At 31.5% G+C, this 24,080-nt stretch overlaps 1 protein-coding gene across 1 annotated transcript; it reads right to left on the reverse strand.

The window, feature by feature from the left end:
* Positions 1-11,095: 11,095 nt before the first annotated feature.
* Positions 11,096-23,800, reverse strand: LOTGIDRAFT_82148 (hypothetical protein; the record flags this gene model as incomplete). The annotated part of the gene is made up of 10 exons (XM_009067759.1): positions 11,096-11,170; positions 15,958-16,095; positions 16,652-16,762; positions 20,054-20,125; positions 20,368-20,539; positions 21,269-21,410; positions 21,915-22,017; positions 22,559-22,695; positions 23,175-23,286; positions 23,708-23,800. Coding segments are annotated over 10 exons (1,155 nt in total), but the record flags the coding sequence as incomplete, so codon positions are not given.
* Positions 23,801-24,080: the final 280 nt, after the last annotated feature.

Here is a 24,080-nt window from a genome sequence, read left to right on the forward strand (position 1 = left end):
CTTTTTTTTATGAAAATGCATTATCTGATGAAACCTGGTATAATTTTATGCAATGTTAATCATTTTGTGGCAATATAGTTGAATAAACGGTATACGTTTTAAAAAAGAACTGTTTGGTTAAGGGCATCGTATTTTGCTTTGTTGGCCAACAACCTTCTAAAATCTGTCATTTTTTTTAAAGCAAAGCAATTAATTTCCAAAATAGTCACAAAGTACATTTAATAGCTAACATTAATTTCTAAATCTTGGCCACGCATATAGGCCTAGTTTAAAATTTGTTATTCTTGTACGAGACTTCAGCCATATCGAGATTTGAAAACCCCGCCAATCTGCTCTTTCTATTCAGCTGACGACAATGAAATGATATGAAAACACACCGGCGTTGGTCTGATCAAGAAACCAAACTTTGATTCAAAACCTTGACTAATTTTAAAGTTTCGACTTCTGCCGGAGTTTTGTTGACATTTTAACTCTCGTGGTTTGTAGCGCGAGCAATTTCCAACAGACTTTGTTTATGACTAAGAGGAGATAACTGTTATGAAATGAAGCAGAAAGGAATGATTGAACGCGAATTTTATATCTGACGTTAAATAGGCACATTTAATACCATATTTATAAGAAAATATATAAAGTTTACACCTCTCTGACTTTTATTGAAATGTTTTCATATAATAAAATGTAATCTTATAAAATAAATAATAGGGTTTATGACTTTTGGGGACTATGAGTACATACTTCGTTCTATTTTGAGGTTAAAATACAATATACAATATACAATGTATATAGCGATTCGAACAATTTGAAACAACTTAATAACTCTATTGGCGAACAATATGATTTTGTAGCTATGAAAGAACATATTACAAATATGCGTAAAAGCTAGTAATTTTGGCCAATGTAAATATGATTTCCATCTATAGAAAGGTAGGTTATACACGTATGCTCAATTCCGTACAATGCTAGTTTAAAATGCACAAACATGTACGAATTGTTACCACTTTGATTACGCTCATCTCTAAATTTGTTTCCTCGCATACTTAACAAAGATAAACAAATACACCAATCCAATATTTTCCGCAAATTTCAACATATAATGTGGAAAACAAACACGATTTTCCAAGCGATTGAAATAGACAGAATTCGATACAATTCACTGTTAGTATACCATTTCATTCTAATAATATCCACAAGACAAACTTTGTTCGTCTTTGAGAAATCGACATATGCGAAAATCGGGTTAAATTTCATTAAATCTCGATCGCAATTGTTGGTGATGACGTTTTTATATGGTGTATAAATATCCCAGCTTTAGAATGTGGAATGGTCTTGTTCGCGTCATCGCACACGGAATCAGTGGCTGGAAAATTTGGTGTATAACGCAATGAATACGATTTGAGACGGTGACTTCACTTATTGTTTCATTCTTTTTCAAATACTTCAACTGGACATTTGAAAGGCAAGCAATGGTCAGATTTAACTCACAATGGATGGAAGTTGAATTCTGAGAAAAGGGGATAAAACAAAACAGCAAGATAATGTATTTTATTAAGAAGACACTTTGACAGATGGAATTAAGGGAAAAAAGTTAATGTTACTAATTTTGATCCGGTGTCAGTTGGCAATCTGACACACAAAACAGACAGTTGCCGAATTTATTTTTTAAAAGGTGGACAACAAAGGGTAATTAATTCCACCTGACTGTATGTACCTTAGTAACTAATATTGTTTTATAGGTTTTAAAGCCAACTTTTTTAACCACCAATATCAATGCAAATGAGAGGGCCGTACTTGATCGTGCATGCATTAACGTTAATCTCGACCAAGCTATTGGAGTCTCCACGGTCAATTTCATCTTCCTTTTAACTGTATTCTTCCTTTATTTTAATATTTAACTAATTCCTTAATTTGAGAAAAGATTTTCCTTCTGCCTCATATACCAAGATAAAGTGTGAAAGTGATTGTTTACAATAGACACATAATGCCCTCTTATATTCAGCAAATTGAAAGTTATATTAAATGTTCGCTTGTCAATACGCTTTATTAAGTTCACATCTATTATCACTTAATGTATTTCTAATTCAAACTTTCATGTTTCGGCATGGAGCTAAAGTTCACAAGAGTGCGATCGTTAAAGATGTACCACCAGATCAACGTTCGATGACCATTCCTATTTGATAGGTTGTCGCTGGTATAAACATTCTTGATACGACCGCTCTTTAAGTGAATTATATATGCAATTACAATAATATTACCGAAATATTTCAGATTTTGGTAACCCTCTAACCGTGAATATAAATATTGCAGAATTGGGTAACAACCTAAACGTAATATCAATTTGGGCAGAGTCAGTTAATTTCATATGACCAAAAAGACAAAAACAAAAATCAATTTACATTAATTACAGAATTACGTATTTTACAGTAAGTACGTCGTTGACATGTCATTTTCGAATGATCCGTCTTCCAAAAAGCATATTGAAAAAAGATTTGGCCTCGAATAGCTCAAATTTACCTGTTCATCACATAGAACGTCTCTTTAATAAAATGTGTGTGATGAAGACGTGGTCAAAACATGTCATTGTTTTTTCAGCATGATAAAATTATTATTAAGAGTAAATTGATATCTCATTAGTTATAAATTAAAACATATTTAATGAATTTATTACAAAAAATCAACCGGATCTTAGACGTGACCGGACAATAATTATACAAAGCACCAACCAGAATAATGGACCCAACCAACGATATAGAGTCAACGAAAGAAAACAGCGTTTTCCACATTGCAGATTCCTTAATATGGGAAACGAAATTCGAAGATAATTTGGATGTTTACGAATAAAAAGTATACATTACTATACAAAAAATACTGAAATACGATTTACTGTTAAACTTTTGTTCATATCTATGACCATAACCATCGGAATCTATTTAATCTGATATAGGCGGAGTAAAGGGCGTTAACTCTATTGTGCTTAATGTGATTTTCAAATTCATCTCCTCAGCTTATGATACGCATGAAGTACTATTTTGAAATTAATATATATTATCATTTGAAGTGTTGTGATAGATATTACTATACCCTTTACATTTATACCTAGTTTTTAATGTTCCTGCTCACAATCAAAAATATTTATTACATTTTCTAACAGGATAAGGATAATTGACATTAGGTGAATGTGGATACTTGCCCTATTATTGGACCGCATCCTTGAGAGCAGTCTGAAAAACGTACGCCCACACTTTCAGTATAAGGTTTAAATTGCTCGTCACGAATAATAAAAAAACGTTCATCGACATATATTTACATCATTGCAGTAAACTATCAACTCTCACATGACCAAAAACGTTTGTCGTGTTACGACGGTATCTGAAACTTCCCTGGTACAGGTTTGGCATCATTGCAACCATTATTATACAAAATATGCATCAAACAGTTATTTCATCGCACGATTAAGTAGCTTAATTTAATAAAAGTTATGTGAGTTCCTTTCTACCAAAATCCACACTTTTTTACTTCCGGTTGGAGCAATATCGATTAATTGCAAGAATTACCACCAATCTATATGACACTGGCTAAACAAGACTAGTTTTAGATAATTTTGATACATTGGTCGCTAATATCTTAATTATACGCTACAAATGAATTGGTTAGTGACTTCTTGATTTTAGTATTGTTATTAATTTGATACACAGATTAGTCCTTATTATAGTACTAATTTAGTCAATCACGTGGCGACAGGACGTGTGACCTGTCATTTTTCATTTGCATGACGTAAGTTATGATTGACATCCCTGTTGCAATCTCGCGTTCTTCCTCACCATCGAACGTGAGATGTCGAATATTTCTGGAAATGCACGTGTCTTATGCCGTTCCAAATCATTTACAAATGAATGACCATTTTATATGCAATACTATTCGGACATTTTGATTTAAATTGGATTCGAGAGGCTACAGTCTCAGGAATCAAAATCAAAAAGTGAAACTTTTAAGTTAAGGCTTGCTCTTGAAATCTGATCCTTCCATAAGAAAGTGTGTACTTGATTTCGTTATTTCCAATTATCATTATATTCAGAAAACTTTTGATAAAAATAAACATAAAGGAGCGAAACTTTTCTATATAAAATATTAAAATACATTTCTATTTTGTACAAGCTATGAAAACACACAAGCCCCTTCTCCCTCAATGGGGAAATGGTGCAGAAAAGAACAAGATATAGTTAAATTTTATTTCATTTCTATAAATTTCGTTAAAAGTTTTGATCACAATTCATTTATCGTTACATTAATATATCATTGTTTACTGAAGCACTGAAAAAGCATTATCATACATGCTAGGTTTCTGATAAATATTATCAACATTTTGGATAAGCTTTTCATATAATCATAGATTATAATAGCACTTTTCTTTTGATATTGGTTGCATTGGAAAATAAGCAAATATGAACCAAAATGAATGCAATATTACGTTTATGCTTTAAATCAAAAAAATCAAGCACCTATAATAATCAGAATTATCAATTTGTGCACAAAAGGAAAGAATGAAGGAGAGGTTAATATATATTTTGATCTACATTGCTCTTAGGCTTAGAGTAATTTGAAAACTACAGTAAAAATATCTATAAAAATTATATTTATTACGTTGTAATGGCTTCTTTTGTATTGTCTCCAACCATTTTGAAAGATACAACAATATCAGTAAAATCTGGCGATGAGTTCTTACACAATTGTGTTTCATACAAACCATTTGGTTTAATTCAGAAACGAATTGGTTTAACTCAAAACCAGTTGGTTTAACTCAAAACCAGTTGGTTTATTACAATCCAGTCTGTTTAATTACAAATCATATTGTATGGTACGAGTTGGGTTAATCCAAAACCATTCTGCTTGGTACGATTGGGTTTAATCCCAACCCAATTTTGAACATCAACACAAAAGCAGTTACATTAGTATTTAAAAATATGACAATTTGATTTTTACACATAATTTGATTCGAACGTTGTCTTGATATACAATGCCATTGAAAGCAGTAAATATACATCGCTTTATGTGTACAGCCATTATATGCACAGTGCAGTACATTCACCAATAGCAATAAGTGTACAACTGACACTGTACAATGTATCATGGATGGTGTACCATTTTACAAGCAATAACTTCACTGTACAATATATCATGGATGGTGTACCATTTTACAAGTGATAACTTCACTGTACAATATATCATGGATGGTGTACCATTTTACAAGCAATAACTTCACTGTACAGTATATCATGAATGATGTACCATTTTACATGCAATAACTTCACTGAACAATATATCATGGATGGTGTACCATTTTACAAGCTATAACTTCACTGTACAATATATCATGGATGATCTTCCATTTTACAAGCAAAACTTCACTATCCTGGATGGTGTACCATTTTTCAAGCAATAACATCACTGTACAATATTACAGAGACTGCAAAAAACCTGTACAGTACTTTACAAGACTTTGGTACATACAATGTTTACATTCAGTACAGTACGAGCAATTGCACTGAATAGAAGTAAACAAACAGTACTTGCAATTAGTAAGTGCACAGTAGATTAAGCAATGGGTACACAAAAATAAAAACATTTGGCAATACTTGTAAGGAATGATAGTATAATAAATGGGGTATAAGTGATCTAAAAAGATCAAACAAAACAGAAAAGAAGGAACAGATAAGGAAGGAAGAAAAACTTGGATTCAAACATCAATGAGGTTGCTAGTTGTGTAAGAGTAAAACAAACAATGTCCCAAAAGCAATATGCGTAATGTAGAGCAAATATATTTTTTGTTCATGTGATTATGATTCAAACCATTAAAAAAAAAAGGTCTGAATGGAAATGTGAATAATCTAGGTCTAGATTGTGTGGTGCAAATGGCTTATTATTCTACATTTTCAAATAACATTTGACTGGTTTACCTGATTGGAATAAATTTTCAAAAAAAGGTAATAAATCAATTCCATTCAGATTGATAATGAACAAGAGAGCTATTATTATGTCAAGCCTAATTTAATTCATTTTCAGTAGGCACTGGTTGTTTTGGCTTCCCATTTAATTTCTTTTGAAATAAAGGCTCTATTTAAGACCATTTTTTTCAAAATGTAATCAGATTTGGAACTGGTTTCATTATTTAATGCTTTCCACATAAAAGGAAAGAGAAGTCGTGGGTTTGGGTGAAAATTAGTAGTAACAAAAGGAAATATTCCTAGTAGAAAAAAATATACATGTAACATGAATGACTAATATCAATAACTAAGGCATAAAAAATTGCTAATGTACAAATTTGAAAAGATATCAAAGGAAATGCAAAAACTAATAGAGCTTGGTTCCTGCTGTATGTGTATTACTTTTGGGAGAGACCAAACTCTCCCCTCTTGAAAATCAAAATGTTTAAATGACATTTAGTGTGTAAGGTATGTTTCAAATACATTATTTTGCTAACAATTGTTATTTTGGTCTCTTAAAAGGTTGAAAAACCCAATTGTACAGAGGAATCAAGTGTTCCAGAGGAGTTAAGAAAATGCAAAAACTGCATCCTTCAAGTACACAAAATTAGTCTTTGCATTTCCTTTAATCAAGAAAGTAAAACATAACAATATTAGCTATAGCTGAAAATTTTTTGCATACTCTTCAAAAAGTCAAAATATATATACAAATTATACAGAATATATACAATTTATTATTTGCAAAGACACACAGTTTGCTAGTCAATAAATTATCTTATTTAAAAAAATGTACACGAAATCATAAAATATTATTATCAAAAGAATAAAAAACAAAAATGTGCAAGAAACAGGTGTTAATGTATTAGTATATTTAAATATAACAATTTGTTATTTCAATCAACATTTGATTATTGAACTTGTTTTGATATATAAATATAATCTGTCAATTATGTTTGAAATCAAAAAATAGCCTTTTTTCAGGTTGCGTAGGTAGAAAATTCAGATACTTTTTTGAAGAATTAATTTCATTACGACCATTTGCCTAGATGAAACGAGACAAGAAAGGATAACCCATGGACTTTGCACGTCTTTTAAACATTTTCGCTAAAATGCGACCAAGTGACCAAAATAAGATTAGGTACTATCAAGACCAAAACAATTATTAGTGAATGGCCCGAAAAAATCTGAATGTATTCATGAGTAAGATTACTGTAATTCCTAATAAAAAATAAGTTCCCAGAAATTGGGCGAAAAATAATGAACACACAATTGAGCAGAATAACTATTTACAATAACAGTAAAAAATCATTAATTATTATTAGTAAAAATAATGTGAAGTTTTAACAGAAACTTGTTTGATTCTGGTTTGATGTGTGATGGTTTGACAGGGATAACCATTATTCAAAAGTTGATTTAAATATTTCAAAATTTGACTGATGCCAAGTATTTGTTCCACTTCAAATGCACTATTTGAAGTTTGAAGAAACATGAAAAATTCCTCCAGAATCAAACAATATTTCATGGGTGACCGCTTGGAACCTTGTATAACGATATATGACGCGAAATTACTCGAGAAAAACGCAAAAAACTATTTGTACTCGTATAATAGTACAGTATACAAGTTGAAACATTGAATGTCGTATAATAATATATTTTATGCAGTTTTAAAACTGACTGTTTAAATACGTGTTATTTAATTGATGGTTTATGAGTTCAAGAATAAGAGGTTTTGATCACAAGATCCACGCTTTTATGAGCTTTCAAATGGTACCAAAAAGTCAAAATGACCAAATATGGCATATACAAGGTTTCAAGCGGTCACCCATAATTTGTAACTGGTCTAGTAAAAATGAGGTGTTGAAAATATCAGCAGTGGTGCAGAACTTGAAATATCACCAGTTAGTTTAACAAGAAAAATGAACTTGGAACCTGAAATTAGACATACTAGATTAAATAAGTGAAAACTCATATAATGAAAAAATAACAAATAACTCTCGGTTATTGTTTCACAGAAATTCTATCATTTTCATAGGCACAAAATACATGTACCTCAATGTAGTAAAAACTATTCAAATAGTGTTTGTATAGAAAATATTGTAATGAACTTAATGGAATGGATCAAGCTAGACAATTTTTCTGCTGGTTTCTACACCTCCCATGTATGAAATTTTTGATCACCACATATTCTGAGACATCAATTAAACACCAACAGAAAAATCTTGAAATGCACCATTCAACATTGAAATTTAAAGCACAAATTTCAAAAAAATATTGTTTTCATGACCAAACCAAAGAATAGAACAAAAAATTATGTAGAAGCTCTAAGGACAGAAGGAGATCAAAAAAGTCTCAAACCAATTTGAAGATTTCATCATATTAGCAATTGAAATGGTGCAAATACATGCAGCAATGAATGTCATTATCTGAAAGGTTAGAAAACTTTGGTGCACTGAAACCTGCTCATTTTTACAATTTCACCATTAACCTTAATTTCAGTCCAATTCTGCTCAAAATTAGATTCTCAAACAATCTGACTGAGATCCATAACAATATCACTGTCAGTCAAATATCTTTCAGCCTAGTTACTGGAACTATTTTAACCCTGTGTCACTGAGAGACCAAATTATTTTGATTCCTGGCAACCTTTCATTGTCTTCACCATCTTTATTCCACTATCACTGTCCTCACAGGGTCACAGAAACAACTTCTTTATTGTAAACATTAATTTAAGTTGCAATTTGTCATGAATTTATGAGCTACATTGGATGCTGTATAGAGAATTCAACCCGCATACTTCAAACAGGATAAAGGCAAGAATCATTCAGAGTAGTTCAACAACAGTTTTCTTTTCTTTACTTTTCAAAAGTCTGTGTTGATCACCTTCATTAAATAACAACAAAAGCAAACGGACGATTCTTTGGCTGAATAGCAAGAGACAAATGAAAAGCACTCGACAGGCGTTAATGGATGACAGTACACAATGGGTTATTGAAGTCAACCACATGGTCATTGTTGGACAGCTCATAGAGAAAATTGTTTGTCAACATCATTATTGTAATATTTGACAAAAAATACCGTTTTTTGATTGTAATCCCAAATGGAAGTGATTAACTCTTTTCCTTAGACTTTTCTTGTTTTTAATTTGAGAAGATTATCAATTAAGGGAGATAATTACCATGTTGAACAGTGATGAGCATATTCTTATTGGACAGTACTAGAAGATTTATGAGTCCACAGAGATTAAAGCATTGTCAAGGGATTTACAAATTAGGCATAATCATTACTTAGACAATATGATTTCTGGTCTTGACATAATAAATCCAATTGGTACCAAAATTGTAGAATGAAACAAGTAAAAATTAATTCTCTTGCAACAAGAAAAGGACATAACTTCTTTTTTTCTCAGAATTCATTGTAAAAGAACGTTACAAAAAAAAAAAAAAAAAAACGTTATGGATTATTTCACTGTCAACGAATGTAAACAGTTTTCTATTTTCTGCTGGACAGAAATAACATGTTCTGCTCCTTTTACAGTTTTCTATTTTTGTGCTGAACAGAAATTACATGTTCTGCTCCTTTTGCAGTTTCTATTTTTGTGCAGAACGGAAATTACATGTTCTGCTCCTTTTGCAGTTTCTATTTTCTGCGCAACAGAAATAACATTTTCTGCTGGACTGCTGAAACAACATTTAACCATATGGGGACCATTTGACAAAAACAATAACCAACTTAAGCTGCATATGATGGTATTAAATACGTCTTAGAAAAATTTATCATACACCCCTATCACCCCTATCAGTCCTTCCAAATTAGTTTTGTAAATAACAATCAAGACATTGCTTTGCCATATAACATTTCGACTATTCAAAAAGTCTCAGAAACTCAAAGAAATATGTTAATTAATAAAGCCTAGATCATTGTGAAAGTTTTGGAGAAATGGATTTGTTTATACTCCAAGCAATTTAATGAAGTAGTGTCATGTTTTGTTTTTGTGTGAACCAGCATGTAATTAGAAAAGATCATCTGTGCTAATTTTTCAATTATGGAGATTAATTTCTATTGGAAATAAATCACTCATTTGACACATTTTATAACGTCTGCAGTAGCCAAGACAAGTTTTTTCTTACTTAGTGATGCTGCTATAATTTCAACATAGCGCAAATTTAAGAAAGATACTTATACAGTTTTGTTCATTTTGATGCTGAAAAATATCTTAACTTAAGACAGCTAAAATTACATTTAGGCCTATGTACCAGGCTTTAGATATTTGTAATATTTGGATTCCCAGCGAATATTCAGGAACATTAGGAATTATATAGGAACTTTCCTCAAAAAATTATAGTCTCTGTCTATTGTTTATACATTTAATTTTGTCGCATATTTTTTGTCCATTCAGAATGTTGTTTTGTATTATCTAAATAATATATATATATGAAATAAATATTATTGCTTACGTATGTAAACTCTCCAAGGTCTCGCCAGATCCCCCAAAAAAAAACTGAACAACATGTGATCCTCAGATCAACTATAGTCATTTCCTATGTCAAATCAAACATATATTTCCTTCAAATTCAATAACTATCTAGACCTTATTGACCAATACCAAAGCATATCTTAGCATCCAAAATTAAAAGAACTGAACTCTTAAATTAGGACCAACACACAGACCAGCTTGTACAATAGAATTGAAGGTTCCCAGGAAGATGATTCAACCACAATCATTTTCTGTAGTTCAAAATCTTGTTCAAAAATGTTTTAGTTCTACTAATTTACCGTTTTAATTGGAGTAGGTCATGTTTTCTGTGGTTAAAAGAATTCGACTTTTTACTACTGAAAACATAGCCTCTGAATCTTCCGACAAAAATTAATGAATTTCGAAACCAATTGCGTAGATTGTTTACATTTTTATGAAAAATTCCATTTCGAATTTTGTGTTTTTACTCATTTTGAGCCAGTTCATGGAATAACATACACTCTTAACTATAATATACAGCATTTATTCTTTTACTCACCTAGTATCAAACAGTACTGATGGAAGCTTTAGAAGATATACTAGTGGAATCATCTATATCACTCTGACTTAACTTCAACTCAAATTCAAACGCATCTTCTTCTGCCTTCTCCTTTAATGCCATTTGATAAGCTATTTCAAACGCTTCACCTAATGTCAGTATGATCTCGCCAGCAAGTTCCTGAAAATATATAGTCAAAATCTTCCCTTATCCAGTTAACAAAAGGAAATTTAAATTTGGACTGAACATATTCTATCAATGTATAAATAAGAACAAATAAATATCATTTTTGTCCAACATGACAAAGGACATCTCCTTTCTACCGTGCGCAGTCAAATATTCCTAAATCCAGAATGGTGTACAGTTAAACATATAAACAAGGAGGAAACTTCAAAATATATAAATCCACAAGCCAACAAAATCAATGAGCAATGCTGGATCATTTATGATGGAAATAAATGACAAGGCAAGATATAAGTGTTTTTCTGACCAATATAATGCCATCACCAAGATAGCATCTCTTAACAATATGGATTCAATATGCAAATGACAATGTAAGCATTAATTTTCAAATTTGATGCGCTTCTCACTAATGCTTGAGTTACATGCATTAAACATGATAACTGAAACTTAATCAAAACCAAAGGAGAACACTGTGAATACATAATTCACTTATATTTCAAGTACTAACAATTTATTCATCAAAACAAGGTTATCTTTTAATAAATAGAGCATTCTTCAACATCAAGTGTCCTGTTTTCAACAGCCTGTTGTATGGCAACATTGACCACTTCACTTTGTCATAATCTGTGAATTTGTGGTAACATTTTGCAAGATTGCTATTGACCTTCAACAATACTGGTTTAAACTCATCCCTCTTAATTTGGTCATCAATATTAACCTTTGACCTCATCTATTTTGTCAATGGTATGAATCTAAGCCACCTCATGAGTTGACCATTACGACAGCCATGATTAGAAGGGAGATAATTGAGGTCATTGTTTAGTTCGTCAGCCCCATACATCTGCTCGTCCATCGTCCACTTTTGTTATGGAAGAGAATGACCGCTTGTAACTGGTCAATATAGTGGACATTGAGTTTTATTGGTGTAGGGGAATTAATTAAAACTGGCCTAGAGGTGTTTTGGTTGTCCCGTCCACTCTAATGATGTCTTGTTGTGGTCAGTGAGGTAGAAGAGAGTGGACAGTGGTCACTCATCAATCTTTAGGCTACTGACCATCTGGGACAGGTGATAAAAGTTACATGAAAAATTATATTACAATCATGCTGGTCATAGGATGATTAATTGAATTCTTAGGTGATGGGTGTCATTTCATTGTCACTTCTGGATATATATATTTTTTTTTTTAAATTTCAGATTTGTCTTGTCTTACTATTCTATTTATTTTCAATTCACGATGCCACTATGTGATTGAGCATTTCAAGTTTACTTTATTAATGTCCACAAAATCATAATCATGTAAGCCTACATGTTTATCACATTAGATATAATGATAAAATGGACACCTGATAATTCTATGTGCTTGAGACTTTCATACAAAGACCTAAATCACTATAGCAATACATCAGCCTAGACAAATACTTATAATTCTCATTTCACACCAAATTACCATTGTCCATCAGGTGTAAAATTTAGTCTTATTAGCAGTTTGTTTAGTAAAAGCTTCAAATTCATCATTTTCTCCAACTGTTACTTAGTATGTAAATCATTTTACTTTGAGACATATATTATATGTAGATTTTGACCATTAAAAAGTACAGTTAAGCTTTTCTACAATGATGACAAGGGTATCTTGTCACTGTCCAAATGGCAGTACTTGCAGATAGTCAGATGATCTTGAAGCTGTCTGAAGATTTTTAAGTTCTTAAAGTAACATTCCTGAACTTCCATGAAGAAATTGGCATGAATTCAATGAGATGCAGAGGAAGGAAAATAGCCAAAAAAGTCAAAAGCCAATAGTAGCTTTGTGGACTCCCCAAATGAGATGCGTCACAGAGACGAATCAGGTAACAAGGATAAGTCAGAAGGCCTTGTCTTCACAAACCACAGTGCTTCTCTCAGTAGGGATCCCAAATAAATAGTCTGAATTGCATAGCTAAAGCATCTCAAAACATTATTTTATAAATATTGCCTGTAGGGCAGCCATTGTGCTTAAACATATTCGAATCGAAATACAAATCACATTTCTTCAAATCAATCAAGTATGATGTCCAAATTGCTTTGACCATTTTAGACATGACATGAGCAAGTATTTTAACCCCTTCTCCCTCGTGTTGTTCCTGTACCCTCATAACTGAAACTGAAATTCAAGGAGTTGCTAAAATAACAAAAAATGATACCCATCAATTTCTTAAGTATCCAAATTTGTCTTCAAATTTGTCAAAAGTGTAAGAGAATAGCCTTGCAATAAAATTGAATCTGAAACCAAGACATCTGATCTGTGATTTTAGCCAAATGTTTAATTTATCTTCTATTGTCTGAACAATATTAGAATTAGTGTCACCTTCAAGGTCCTTTAGAAATTTATTAAATGAAGGACATTGTGAGATGTAAACCCAATCCCTCATCCTTTAATGACCTTACATCTGATTGGTAAGTTACTCTGACATATGCTACGTTTACATGTTGCAGCAGATAATCTGAAGATTTGGGCAGCCATCTTGTTTTTGTTAGTATTGTTTTCTGCAGTCCTGCTGCAGGCCAGTAGTTTTCAATAACACAAGGCGGAGTTGAGTCAAATCAGGCGGAATTTCATAACCCATTCTATTTTTTTATCTGTAATTTGACTCCATTGTGATTTTTGTAAGAAATGTCACTGACTGGTCAAACAGACAGACTTCAGAAAGACGTGTGTGCATCATAGAAAAAAAATTATTAAAATGTTTTTCAACTTTGATTGAAGGTCATGAATAAATTCCACAACCCTGCTGTTTCAAACAATGCGACAGATTTTTTTTCATCAATTTTATGACAACATGGTGTCTATTACACCCAAACATTAGACATTGTTGCTAGGCAGTGAAGCATTGTGGGTAAATGAAGTGATATTATGATGAGTTCAATGACACCATGTTGGGAAATGGTGATACAGTGAACATACGCCTGACACTTGTTGCTTGGGGCTGTTTTAATTGTTATTACATGATTGTCTATTAGTTTAGTCGATTACCTATCCAAAATCTAATATGTTTATCAAAACATTACTTGACAGACAGACGGCATAAAATTACTCTCTGTTGAATAAGGAGGTAAATAAAGCATACTGTGCAGGTAATTTCCATATTGTTTTCGATTATATACTTGAAATTTCAATAGATTATCAACCTTTTTTAATCTGAAAGGACCCTGTCAATCAAAGATGTCTAAATCTGACCTTGAATATATTTTTGAAATAGGTTTGTACATTAGAAAAATTTTCTCGATCCCCAAAGAATTTTTTATCTAAATAATTCACAATGATCCACACAATTTCATCTTTCTATTATATCTTCACAACAGTCAAGATATTATGTCTTCATGTTAAACATTGATTGCAGTGGCAAACTTTCTTGTATCACAGAAGTATGTGAATACAGCAATTTGATTGGATTGTACGCTAGCAAATACTGCCAATCTGAGCCCTCTACAGAAAGACTGTATAAAAATAGAAGGCTCTGATTAGATTATTTGCTGGCGTACAATCCAATCAAATCTCTGACTGTGAAACAAGAAAGTGAGCCATTATAGTATATACAGTAAAAGACAGAATGCTTTGACCACTGTGAAGATGCTTAAAGTAGGCCTACAATGGTTAGAAGCTTGAAAAACATGGTGAATGCGTTAATAAAATGTCTTAACAAATATCACTGAAGGTTTCAGACTAGACCTATAAAGTTGGAATTATGAACAAATTTAATGATTTACAAAATGGTTTTTGAGGCAACAATTCAAGAAATGATTCATACAAGCCTTTGTGAAAAGGTTGAGACCTGCATGTAAACTTTGCTAAAATAAATTTTTGTTTTCAAATTTATTAACCACATCAGTGATGCAGTAGCATACACGACAAGCTCATAATTTCTTCAGTTAAAAGTTTGACGGAAAAACATTAATTTTCTGACAAAATTACTTTCAGAAGTCAAAGTGGCGACATTAAATTTGTTAACAAGTTTTTTAACATGTTTCTCACCCTGTGTGTATAGGTAAGACTGAAATGTCGGCCATTTATTTTCAAAATTTACGACTTTCTGACTGTTGAAGAAGGTTCATGAGAAAACACTCCAAGTTCATGTAAAATTAATGTCTTCTGTAATTTTCTTATTAACACCTCATTTTACACTGGCTGGCCTCCAAAAAAATATAATAAATCTACTTTTGTCTGTAGTATATCTTTTGTCTTAGAAATGTTAAAAAACAAACTATGTATGTTGATATTTACTATCTTAGCTCTTTCCGTGTAAATTTGAATTTTACGGAACGATTCTGGGTAAATTTAAATTTAAAATATCAAAACAGTAAACTTATTGAATAACATTGGCACACATTTTCACAGAGAAGGATTTGTGGTCGATTTCCAGGTAATATTTTGTTTGTTGTTGTAAATGTAACAAGAAGCTGATATTTTAATTCATTTAAAAATGATCAGTCAAATCAAAAATATAGATGAAAGTGCCAAGACAGTTGTTTCCTAAGAGTAATTTTTAGAGTAATACCATTGCAACATTCTGCAAAGCACAATTCTAAGTGGTTTCAGTTTCCAGGTTTTTGTGAAAATTACCTTTACCTGTTAATTGTCCAGATGATGAGCACTCCTTATTGTTTTAATTTAAGTATACTGACTTCACTGTGCATTTATTGGAATTTTACTCTCAAGTCACCCTCATACATTGAGCAAGTCAGTTACATATTTTAGGCGATTTTTTCCTCAAAAACAACATGCCAATAGTGCTACAGAAATGAAACTTACCAAACTTCGAACACTAAAAACATGACAATAATGTTTCGCTGTTTCTCTATCTTTAGTTATATAGGCAAAGAAATTCAAGTGTTCAGCATCTTGACAAGCACAAAATATATTGGCAATTTCATGATCACAGATGACTTTCTGAAAAAAAAAAGGATGAAGATCGAGTTATTGCAACATATTCATAAGTTTGTTGACAATGAAGTGTAACTATTCAATACACACATGACTGGCTAATGGTTTACAAATATCTGGATGATTATCAAAGTTCATGTTTGATGAAAGTTGATGAAATTCGTTGACAATGGAAAACAAAATTTCCAGACGAATTGATGAGATTTCACTGCAAAAGTTTTGATGTTTGAACAATTGAAGTTTTTGATAAATTGCTGGAAATCTCATCTTTGTAAGACATATAGAAGCAGGGAGGTAACCATTAAGAACACAAGTTATATGGATCGGATATACTACTTCTAGTTTATTACATACTATGTTTTGAAACACATACAGGTAACGTTATCAAGTAAAATGATTAACAACCATACAACACAAGATATATGGGTAAATTAATAGAAGCCATATCCCTTAATGGCTTCTATTTGATTTATTTATCCATACAACTTGTGTTCTTTGATGCAAAATCAGAAAACCCATTTGTCTAGAACTAAAATGAAATAAGTGGTTCTTTCAGACTTACCTTGGATTTGGCATCGATAAATTTGACTCCCCGATATGATATTGATAACATTATGGTTGGAATTTTGGCGATGACATCACTGGATTTCTGGAGAAGAAATATACAAATCAACTTAATATTAAATTTTGAAAAAAAACATATACTACTGTGCATGGTGCTCTAACAGTTACCAATATATTCATATATCCATAGATACTAATTGCTTTACAGTTAGTTAAAGTATTTCAGATTTATACTACTAACAATAATTATGCTCAAAAATTGTTTCTTATTCAAAATAAAAAGTGCAAAACTTTTTCCCTTTTCTTGTAACAAATTAACACAGTTTGTTTTAAGAAGAAATAAATGTGCTATCATTAAATTCATATAATTTATATGAAAAATAATACAAGTTGAAAGGTTACAAAAATGACCATAATTTTCACTGCACTGATAACCAAGTACCAAACATCCTCAAAATCTCTAAGGTATTTCCAATCATATTTCAGAAAAATGAAAAGGCATTAGTCAAAAACATCAAAGCAAGTGGATTGTCATTATGACATAAGAGTTCTTTAAGAAAGGCAATTTTTTGCCATATTTTTTATTTTTTCACACAAAAAAGGGTTGCCATGATAAATGGTTTTGAACTGGTCTTTGTCAAAAATCTTTAGTCCTATCATGAATTGATAAATTAACGCCAACAATAAGATTGAAAAAGCTTTCTTAGAAGTGAGAAAAATGAGGGCCGTGAAGGGAAAAAGAACTCATTTTGTAACGTGCTAGTTTTATTATTAATTTTTGATTCAGTCATAGATTTAGTAGCAAAAGATTTGAGACCCGTTCAACCGTGAGCAGTTTCTTTAAGATTTTCGCATGATTGGGCACGGGACACATTTTTCACTGCGATAACTGCAATCGGTCTAAAATAATAAATCTGAAAGGCAATGATGCAAACTTAACATTCTTCATCCCAAACATAAGGTCTCATTTCTAATTGATTTCACTCAACTTATCCATCATCACTGATCACTTTTACGTAAATTTCCAGTCTCTGTCTTATTTTTGATGTGTCGCGAAAGGAAATGAATGACTCGGGCATGGTGTGAATAATGATAGTTCCATACTTATTGTTTAACCAAGTGGACACGAGTTGTGTCAGATCCTTTCCAACTAGGTTCAAATCAGAAGAAAAATGAGCTTAATAATCCATCTTTATTTGAGTGTTTTTTCTCTTATCGAGGCCATGATGGTGGAAAATATTTGACACTTGCTTTCAATGTTGCATGAAGCTATTGTTTAAAGAGATGTCCATTTTGGTGGTCTAACAATGGCAATTTTCGACTTGAAATGCTCGCCAAGATTTTAAGAAAAAGAGTAATTAAGAGAAAAAAATTGATGAAAAAGTTGAAAGAATGATTATTAATCATGTACGCTAGTCTGTCAACAATGTTGACACAACTGAGATGGACTGTAAATGACCATGTTTGTTAAACACTTCTAGCAGTCAATCATAGACACAAACATATTGTTACAAGAGACTTCTTTCCCACATTTTAAATCCAATTTTTGCACAAAGATTTATGGAAATCATGTTTTTCATTTGGCTGGCTCTCCCATGTTAGCACATCGAAAATATAAAGCAGAAAATCTTATTTTGAAACAGTAGGCCTACAATTCATATTCTCATTACAGTACTTGTCACAGCTACATGTATGATTTGGAATAAGGGTTTGGTAAAATAATATAAATAGTTGATAATCGTCCCTAGGAATATGTAATTGATTAAATGTCAGTGATGTCAATTTCTAGAACATTGTTTCCCTTTAGCACATCACTTATCCACAATAAACTATAATAACCGATCAAAGAAATAAGATACTTCAATGACACAAAAATAACCCATTAAATTTAAAATTGTGACATAATTTTTATTTAGTATTTAAGATTTCTCACTTAAAATATTTTGATGCCGTCATTAATCAATCTTAATTTGTTAAACGATACCCAGTCCTAATTGGAATAAAACCAAGTTGATTCCAAATCTAATTTGCCTGTTTGTTCTTAAAATTCCTTATTCTAGATAATTTTCACATTCAGATGTTTTAAGGGATTTTGTTAATAGTGAAAATCTGCATAATCACAAATTAAGATTGTTGCTATATTTTAATAACATGCTGAATATTACTAAATAAACAAGTCTTTGCCTGTTAAGCCATACATCCACGCAACTTGATCTTTTCAGAAAAGCAATTCTATTAAGAGTGGCATGATATATCAGTGAATCAATGTATTGCCTTAAGATATGCCACCATATTCATATCGTATCACGTGGTCGTGCATTTATAGGCCCTACTTCTCATTCCCTAAAAAAAAGTGGGCACTCTCAAAAGTTGGTGAATAGAATTAAAACTTTTTCTCACTGACTTGACTGAAAATGTTTGAAACTATTTATAAGACAGTGGACTCCTACCAACTACAATACCAAATATCACAGTTACAAAGTTAGTGTGATTGAAATCTCATCAATAAACATAGGCCACCAAGTTTCAAATCTGCTGATTGCCTGGTCAATGGCAATAACTCCAAAATTATTCATGGAAAAAGTTTTTTAGTGTAAGCTTATACAAGCCAATTTTTACATATTTGGCTTAGTCATAGGCAATCAATCAATAACTAAGTATTGAAGAAAATCAAAATCTAGTCAAAATCTAGTGACATGGTGGTCTCCATAATAGAGCAAATGTGAAGGGACATGCAGACATTGTATAAAAAAAAATGATGAAACTTCCCTCAAAATCTTTCATACAAAATAATTTCACATAGATAAAAGCAAATGAAACAAAAATATTTTAATTACATGTATCAAATTTCAACCAAATGAAAACAATGACAGTAGCTAAAAAGTGAGTTGCAAACAAGAAATGGCTATTCATAGTCACACTGAATAGAAGGTTTTCTCATGCTATCAACATGTTTTGAATAAAATTGGGGGTCACATTAGAATTTGTCCATTCATTGTGATTTAGCCATCAAAAAATAAAGCTTGACAACATCAAGACACACTCAAAATTACCTTCAACTTCCTCCTCAGTCTTTGCTATCAGATGAAGAATAATAATGTATCAGAAGTGATGTAAGGGGGATAACTCTAATTCAATAAATCAAGAGTCAGACCACAATAAAATTATAGCTAACATATCCAGTCAAAACTTAATGTTATATTGTGCTGGGTCACAGATCATTTTATGCTTGTAAAAATGGACCTTTTTGGCAAAGTTAAAAAGGAATATCAAAATGCATGGGGGATCAATTTCATTGGAATTGATAGCTGACCCATTCATGCACTTTAATCCAAGGTATTTGGCACCCACAAAAATCAGTGTGTTTCTACATACAGAGTTAGCTAGAGTACAAACTTACCTTTAATTTGGCAATTCCTGCTTGAGTAGATTCTGGTCCATTTAATTCTTTAACAAGAGTTGAGCCCAAGTACTGTAAAAAAAAATGTGGAACGGGGGTTTGAACTCTTTTACAACTTGTTATATTGAATGTCCAGTTGAATCCATAGTCCTCAATGGTGCAGAACCCACAAATCAATCAGGCCCACTAGAGTGATTTTACAATTTAATACCAAATGTTTAACTATTGTGAAGTTGGTGCAAAGTCCTTATTTGAAACAAAAATTGAAAGTTTTTTTTAAAAAAATAACAGAGTAATATTTTCCTTAGTCTTACCTGAGAGGTATAATTACAGCAACCTTTGATTAATACTTCAGGTCGATGTCTCCAGTGTCTAATAGAACCAGTAGTATGAGCTAGATGAGGTGGGCGTATATGAATCGTGCTGTCTTTAATGCTTTGACTCTGAAAACATATTAAATGAAATGTTACCTTCAAGTCGTCTGTTCTCGTGGGGTAATATATATATTTTCATTCAAACTCAGAAAATATGGTACAACTTCACATCAATACAATTACGATGTACAAAGATGATGAATGATTTCTTTTATGTTAGTGTAATCCACTTTGTGTTCTTTTGACTCTATCAATGACGTCATATCTCTAAATGCTGCTGCATTCTGCGTATTTTCTGCAGTCTCGTGATTGGCGTAGGGTATTACACGCTATATAATTTATGTTACAAAGGAAAAATTATATTTATGACAAATATATGATAGGGTGTTACAAGTGGCAGACTGGCTTCCATTAAAAGCAAGGTTACTGCACAACTTAATACATTCATTCTTATTTAAAAGACATTTTTAAAGAACTTAAAAAATATCAGATGCAGTTGATTTTCTACAGGAATGGTATAAAAATTTTGCTGTGGAATATGTTAACAGTCTGTTACACATGAACACAATTTCTATTCAAGTGAATGGCCAGAAACTTTGCTGAATTTCTTAAGCAGCATTATTGAGGAGGGAAACCAGGTTAAAATATACATAAGAAGGCATACAACTAAGGATAGTGCCTTAAATCGTCATTTCAGCAAACAAGTTTTAACTCATTGCACTTCAACAGCTTCTTATACAGATTGATTGACTTACCGAAAATTGATTAACAATCATAAAAGGTCACTGCAGATCAGAAAGATTGGATTGTGTTTTTTTAGATATTTTACATTATGCACTACTTGAAAATGTTATTCCTCTTTGAACCTCTATTCATTTCAGAGCATATGAATAAAATTCTACATACCTGTTTGGAACTTTCATCACTATCTTGACCGTCTGTCATAACCAATGAATTCTGGGAAGGTGTATCTTCTCCATCGTCTGACAGGCGTGATTTGACCCCTGTATAATCTTTATAAAGGTCAATATGTTCAAAAGGTGAACTCACTTCTTCTGAATGGTCAATGATCAACATCTACAGAGACAAAGAACAATATCAACTATTTAGGGATAAGAAGTTGATTCCAAAAGAAGCTAATCAAAATTCTCCAGGACAAATCTTCGACAATGATTGGTTTATATTTTGTCAAAGGCTAGTCTTATAAAAGCACTGGAAGTGGCATCAGATTTATTTTTTTGTAAAACAAAAGAAATTCAGAGTCTTATCATTTAGCAAACCCTTATTTTCTCACTGCCGAAGGAAAGCTCAACTTATACTGTAATCTCAAAGACTTAAAACGATTCAATCCAGCTTTTAAGAAATACTGTAATCTGATTGGATGATAAATATTAATTCAGAATCGAATTTAAAAATTGACCAATCTTTTTAAAAGAGCAGAGGCATACTACAAAGTCAACCATAATAATATCTGAAAAAAAAAACACTTACTGGCGTTTGAAGAGTGGTTTCTTTTTTATCAATAGCTGGTCTATCACCTAATGATGCTAAAATACGTCTCCTATGACCAACAGAACTTATATCTAATACCTATAAGGGACATTATAAACCATTGTACATCTCTTCAGGCATAATTAAGTTTAGGATGAGATCAATGCTGTTTGAAAAATCTTCTTTAGATTGTCAATGTATGTATCGATATAACTTTTCAAAAAATATGATAAAGAAAATAGTTGCTATGAAAAATTTCTGAATTTTTGCTGATCATCAAAATCATTCATATATATTTTGTATGATAAATTTAATATAATCATGATTATTTACTATGATTCAGAGTATGATTACAATTTATAGATTTGGAGGATATCCTTCAATTCTACTCCTGAGTAGGCAGGATAAACCTTATGCAGTGTGCATTGAGAGCATTTTCTATATTATGCAGTGTGCATTGAGAGCATTTTCTATATTTACCTACTTTTAATTCTTAAAAGATCTGAAACATGTCAACAGTTAACAGTATCAATCGGTTCTCATTCTATACTAGGATTTGAGACCTAGACTTCAGGGTTAACAAGTATCTAAATTGCCAGGGAAGCTAGGAAAACATCCCTCCAAAGAAATCAAAACTTACTGTAGAGAGTTCCAGCTCCCATAATTTGACTACTCTTTCCATAGAATCATAGCCATGTGATTTAAACGTATCATAATAATGTTCTAATCGTAAAGATTTCAACCAATCTTCAACTGAGGTGGGTAATTTATTCTGGTCTGAAAAAAAAAATCAGTAATCAAAATTATTCATTACCTTTTGATAAAAACATAAAGAGATTGTAAAAAGCTTTCTCAAATTTTTATGTGTATCATTTGGGGCCTTAAGTGATTAAAGTATATTCTGCGATTAGTGATATCATCTAACATTTAGTTTTAGTGGAATTGATTCTATCAGTGTTGCCAATACACATTAAAAATGTAGAAAACCTCTTTACAATCTCTTTATATCATACAATTAATCCTCTTTATAGAATCAATATTATAATTTTTTTCTCAAATACCCTTAAAATCATATATAATAAGGCTATAAATTTTTCATATTTCTAATTTTAAAGGCAACTGAATGCAGAGAAATTTGCTTAAACCCACACACTTTTAGAATGCAGAAAATTGCAAGTTTCAACCTTTCAACTAAACAAGGGCTTGATTTTTTTTTGAGAGGTAACAAATAAGCAATTGATCAATATACAACTTACCTATTGGTTTAAGAGGAGGTAATAATTTAGATGATTCTAAAATTCTCTTTCTATGTAGCATATCTTTGATACCTATACCTTCTATTTCACTATCTTCTAATATATTAGAACCCTGAAAGTTATTAAGAGAATTAACAATGAATATGGTTTTGCATGGTTTTGATTCCAAGTGAAAACTTTTCCTTCTTTAAGCCAGGCACAGAGGTCCATCTTTCATCTGTTCACTCCAAAAAACATTGTTATATATTACACAATATGGACATAGTTCAAAAATGTTTTGCATATGCGGCTTTGTCACATGACTTTTGTCTCACGTGACCACAATTTTCAAATAATATTTTATTTCACACGATTAGATATTACATCTTGTTGCAAATGATTTTTTGTGGACAGATAGGTTTTGTAAGGATGTTCCTGAAACATTTGTCCAGAATTTAAACAAATGTTTTTAAAAAAATAATGTTTTTGGTAATGCACATGATGGACAAAAGGCTATGGTTGTGTCAGTATCATAGGGTACGTCAAGGGCTTACCAAGAAGTCTGTATCATCAAAACCATTAGCTATGAGAGTGTTTTCATATTGTCCTAAACCTATAATTTCTAACCATTCACCTACACCATGTATACTGTTAGTACCTAAATAATAAATAGTTTATTCTTATAATTGGAGTTATATTCCACAAACAAATTACCTTAAACACGAATCTTTATCAATTTCCTTGTTTTAAGCAAGAGTGGTTGTAACAACAAGATATAATTTAAATCACAAAAGCACAGGTCGAAGTGAAAATTCAGCTACAGGGTTATTTTGAAAGCTTGAGTGCTCTTAGGATATAGTTTTCAAAATGTTTGCTTTACAAGGTAGAATTAAAAACTGATGCAGATATATATGCCTAATGCTGTTG

Source organism: Lottia gigantea, assembly GCF_000327385.1.
Source record: "Lottia gigantea unplaced genomic scaffold LOTGIsca_86, whole genome shotgun sequence".
NCBI lineage: Eukaryota > Metazoa > Mollusca > Gastropoda > Lottiidae > Lottia > Lottia gigantea.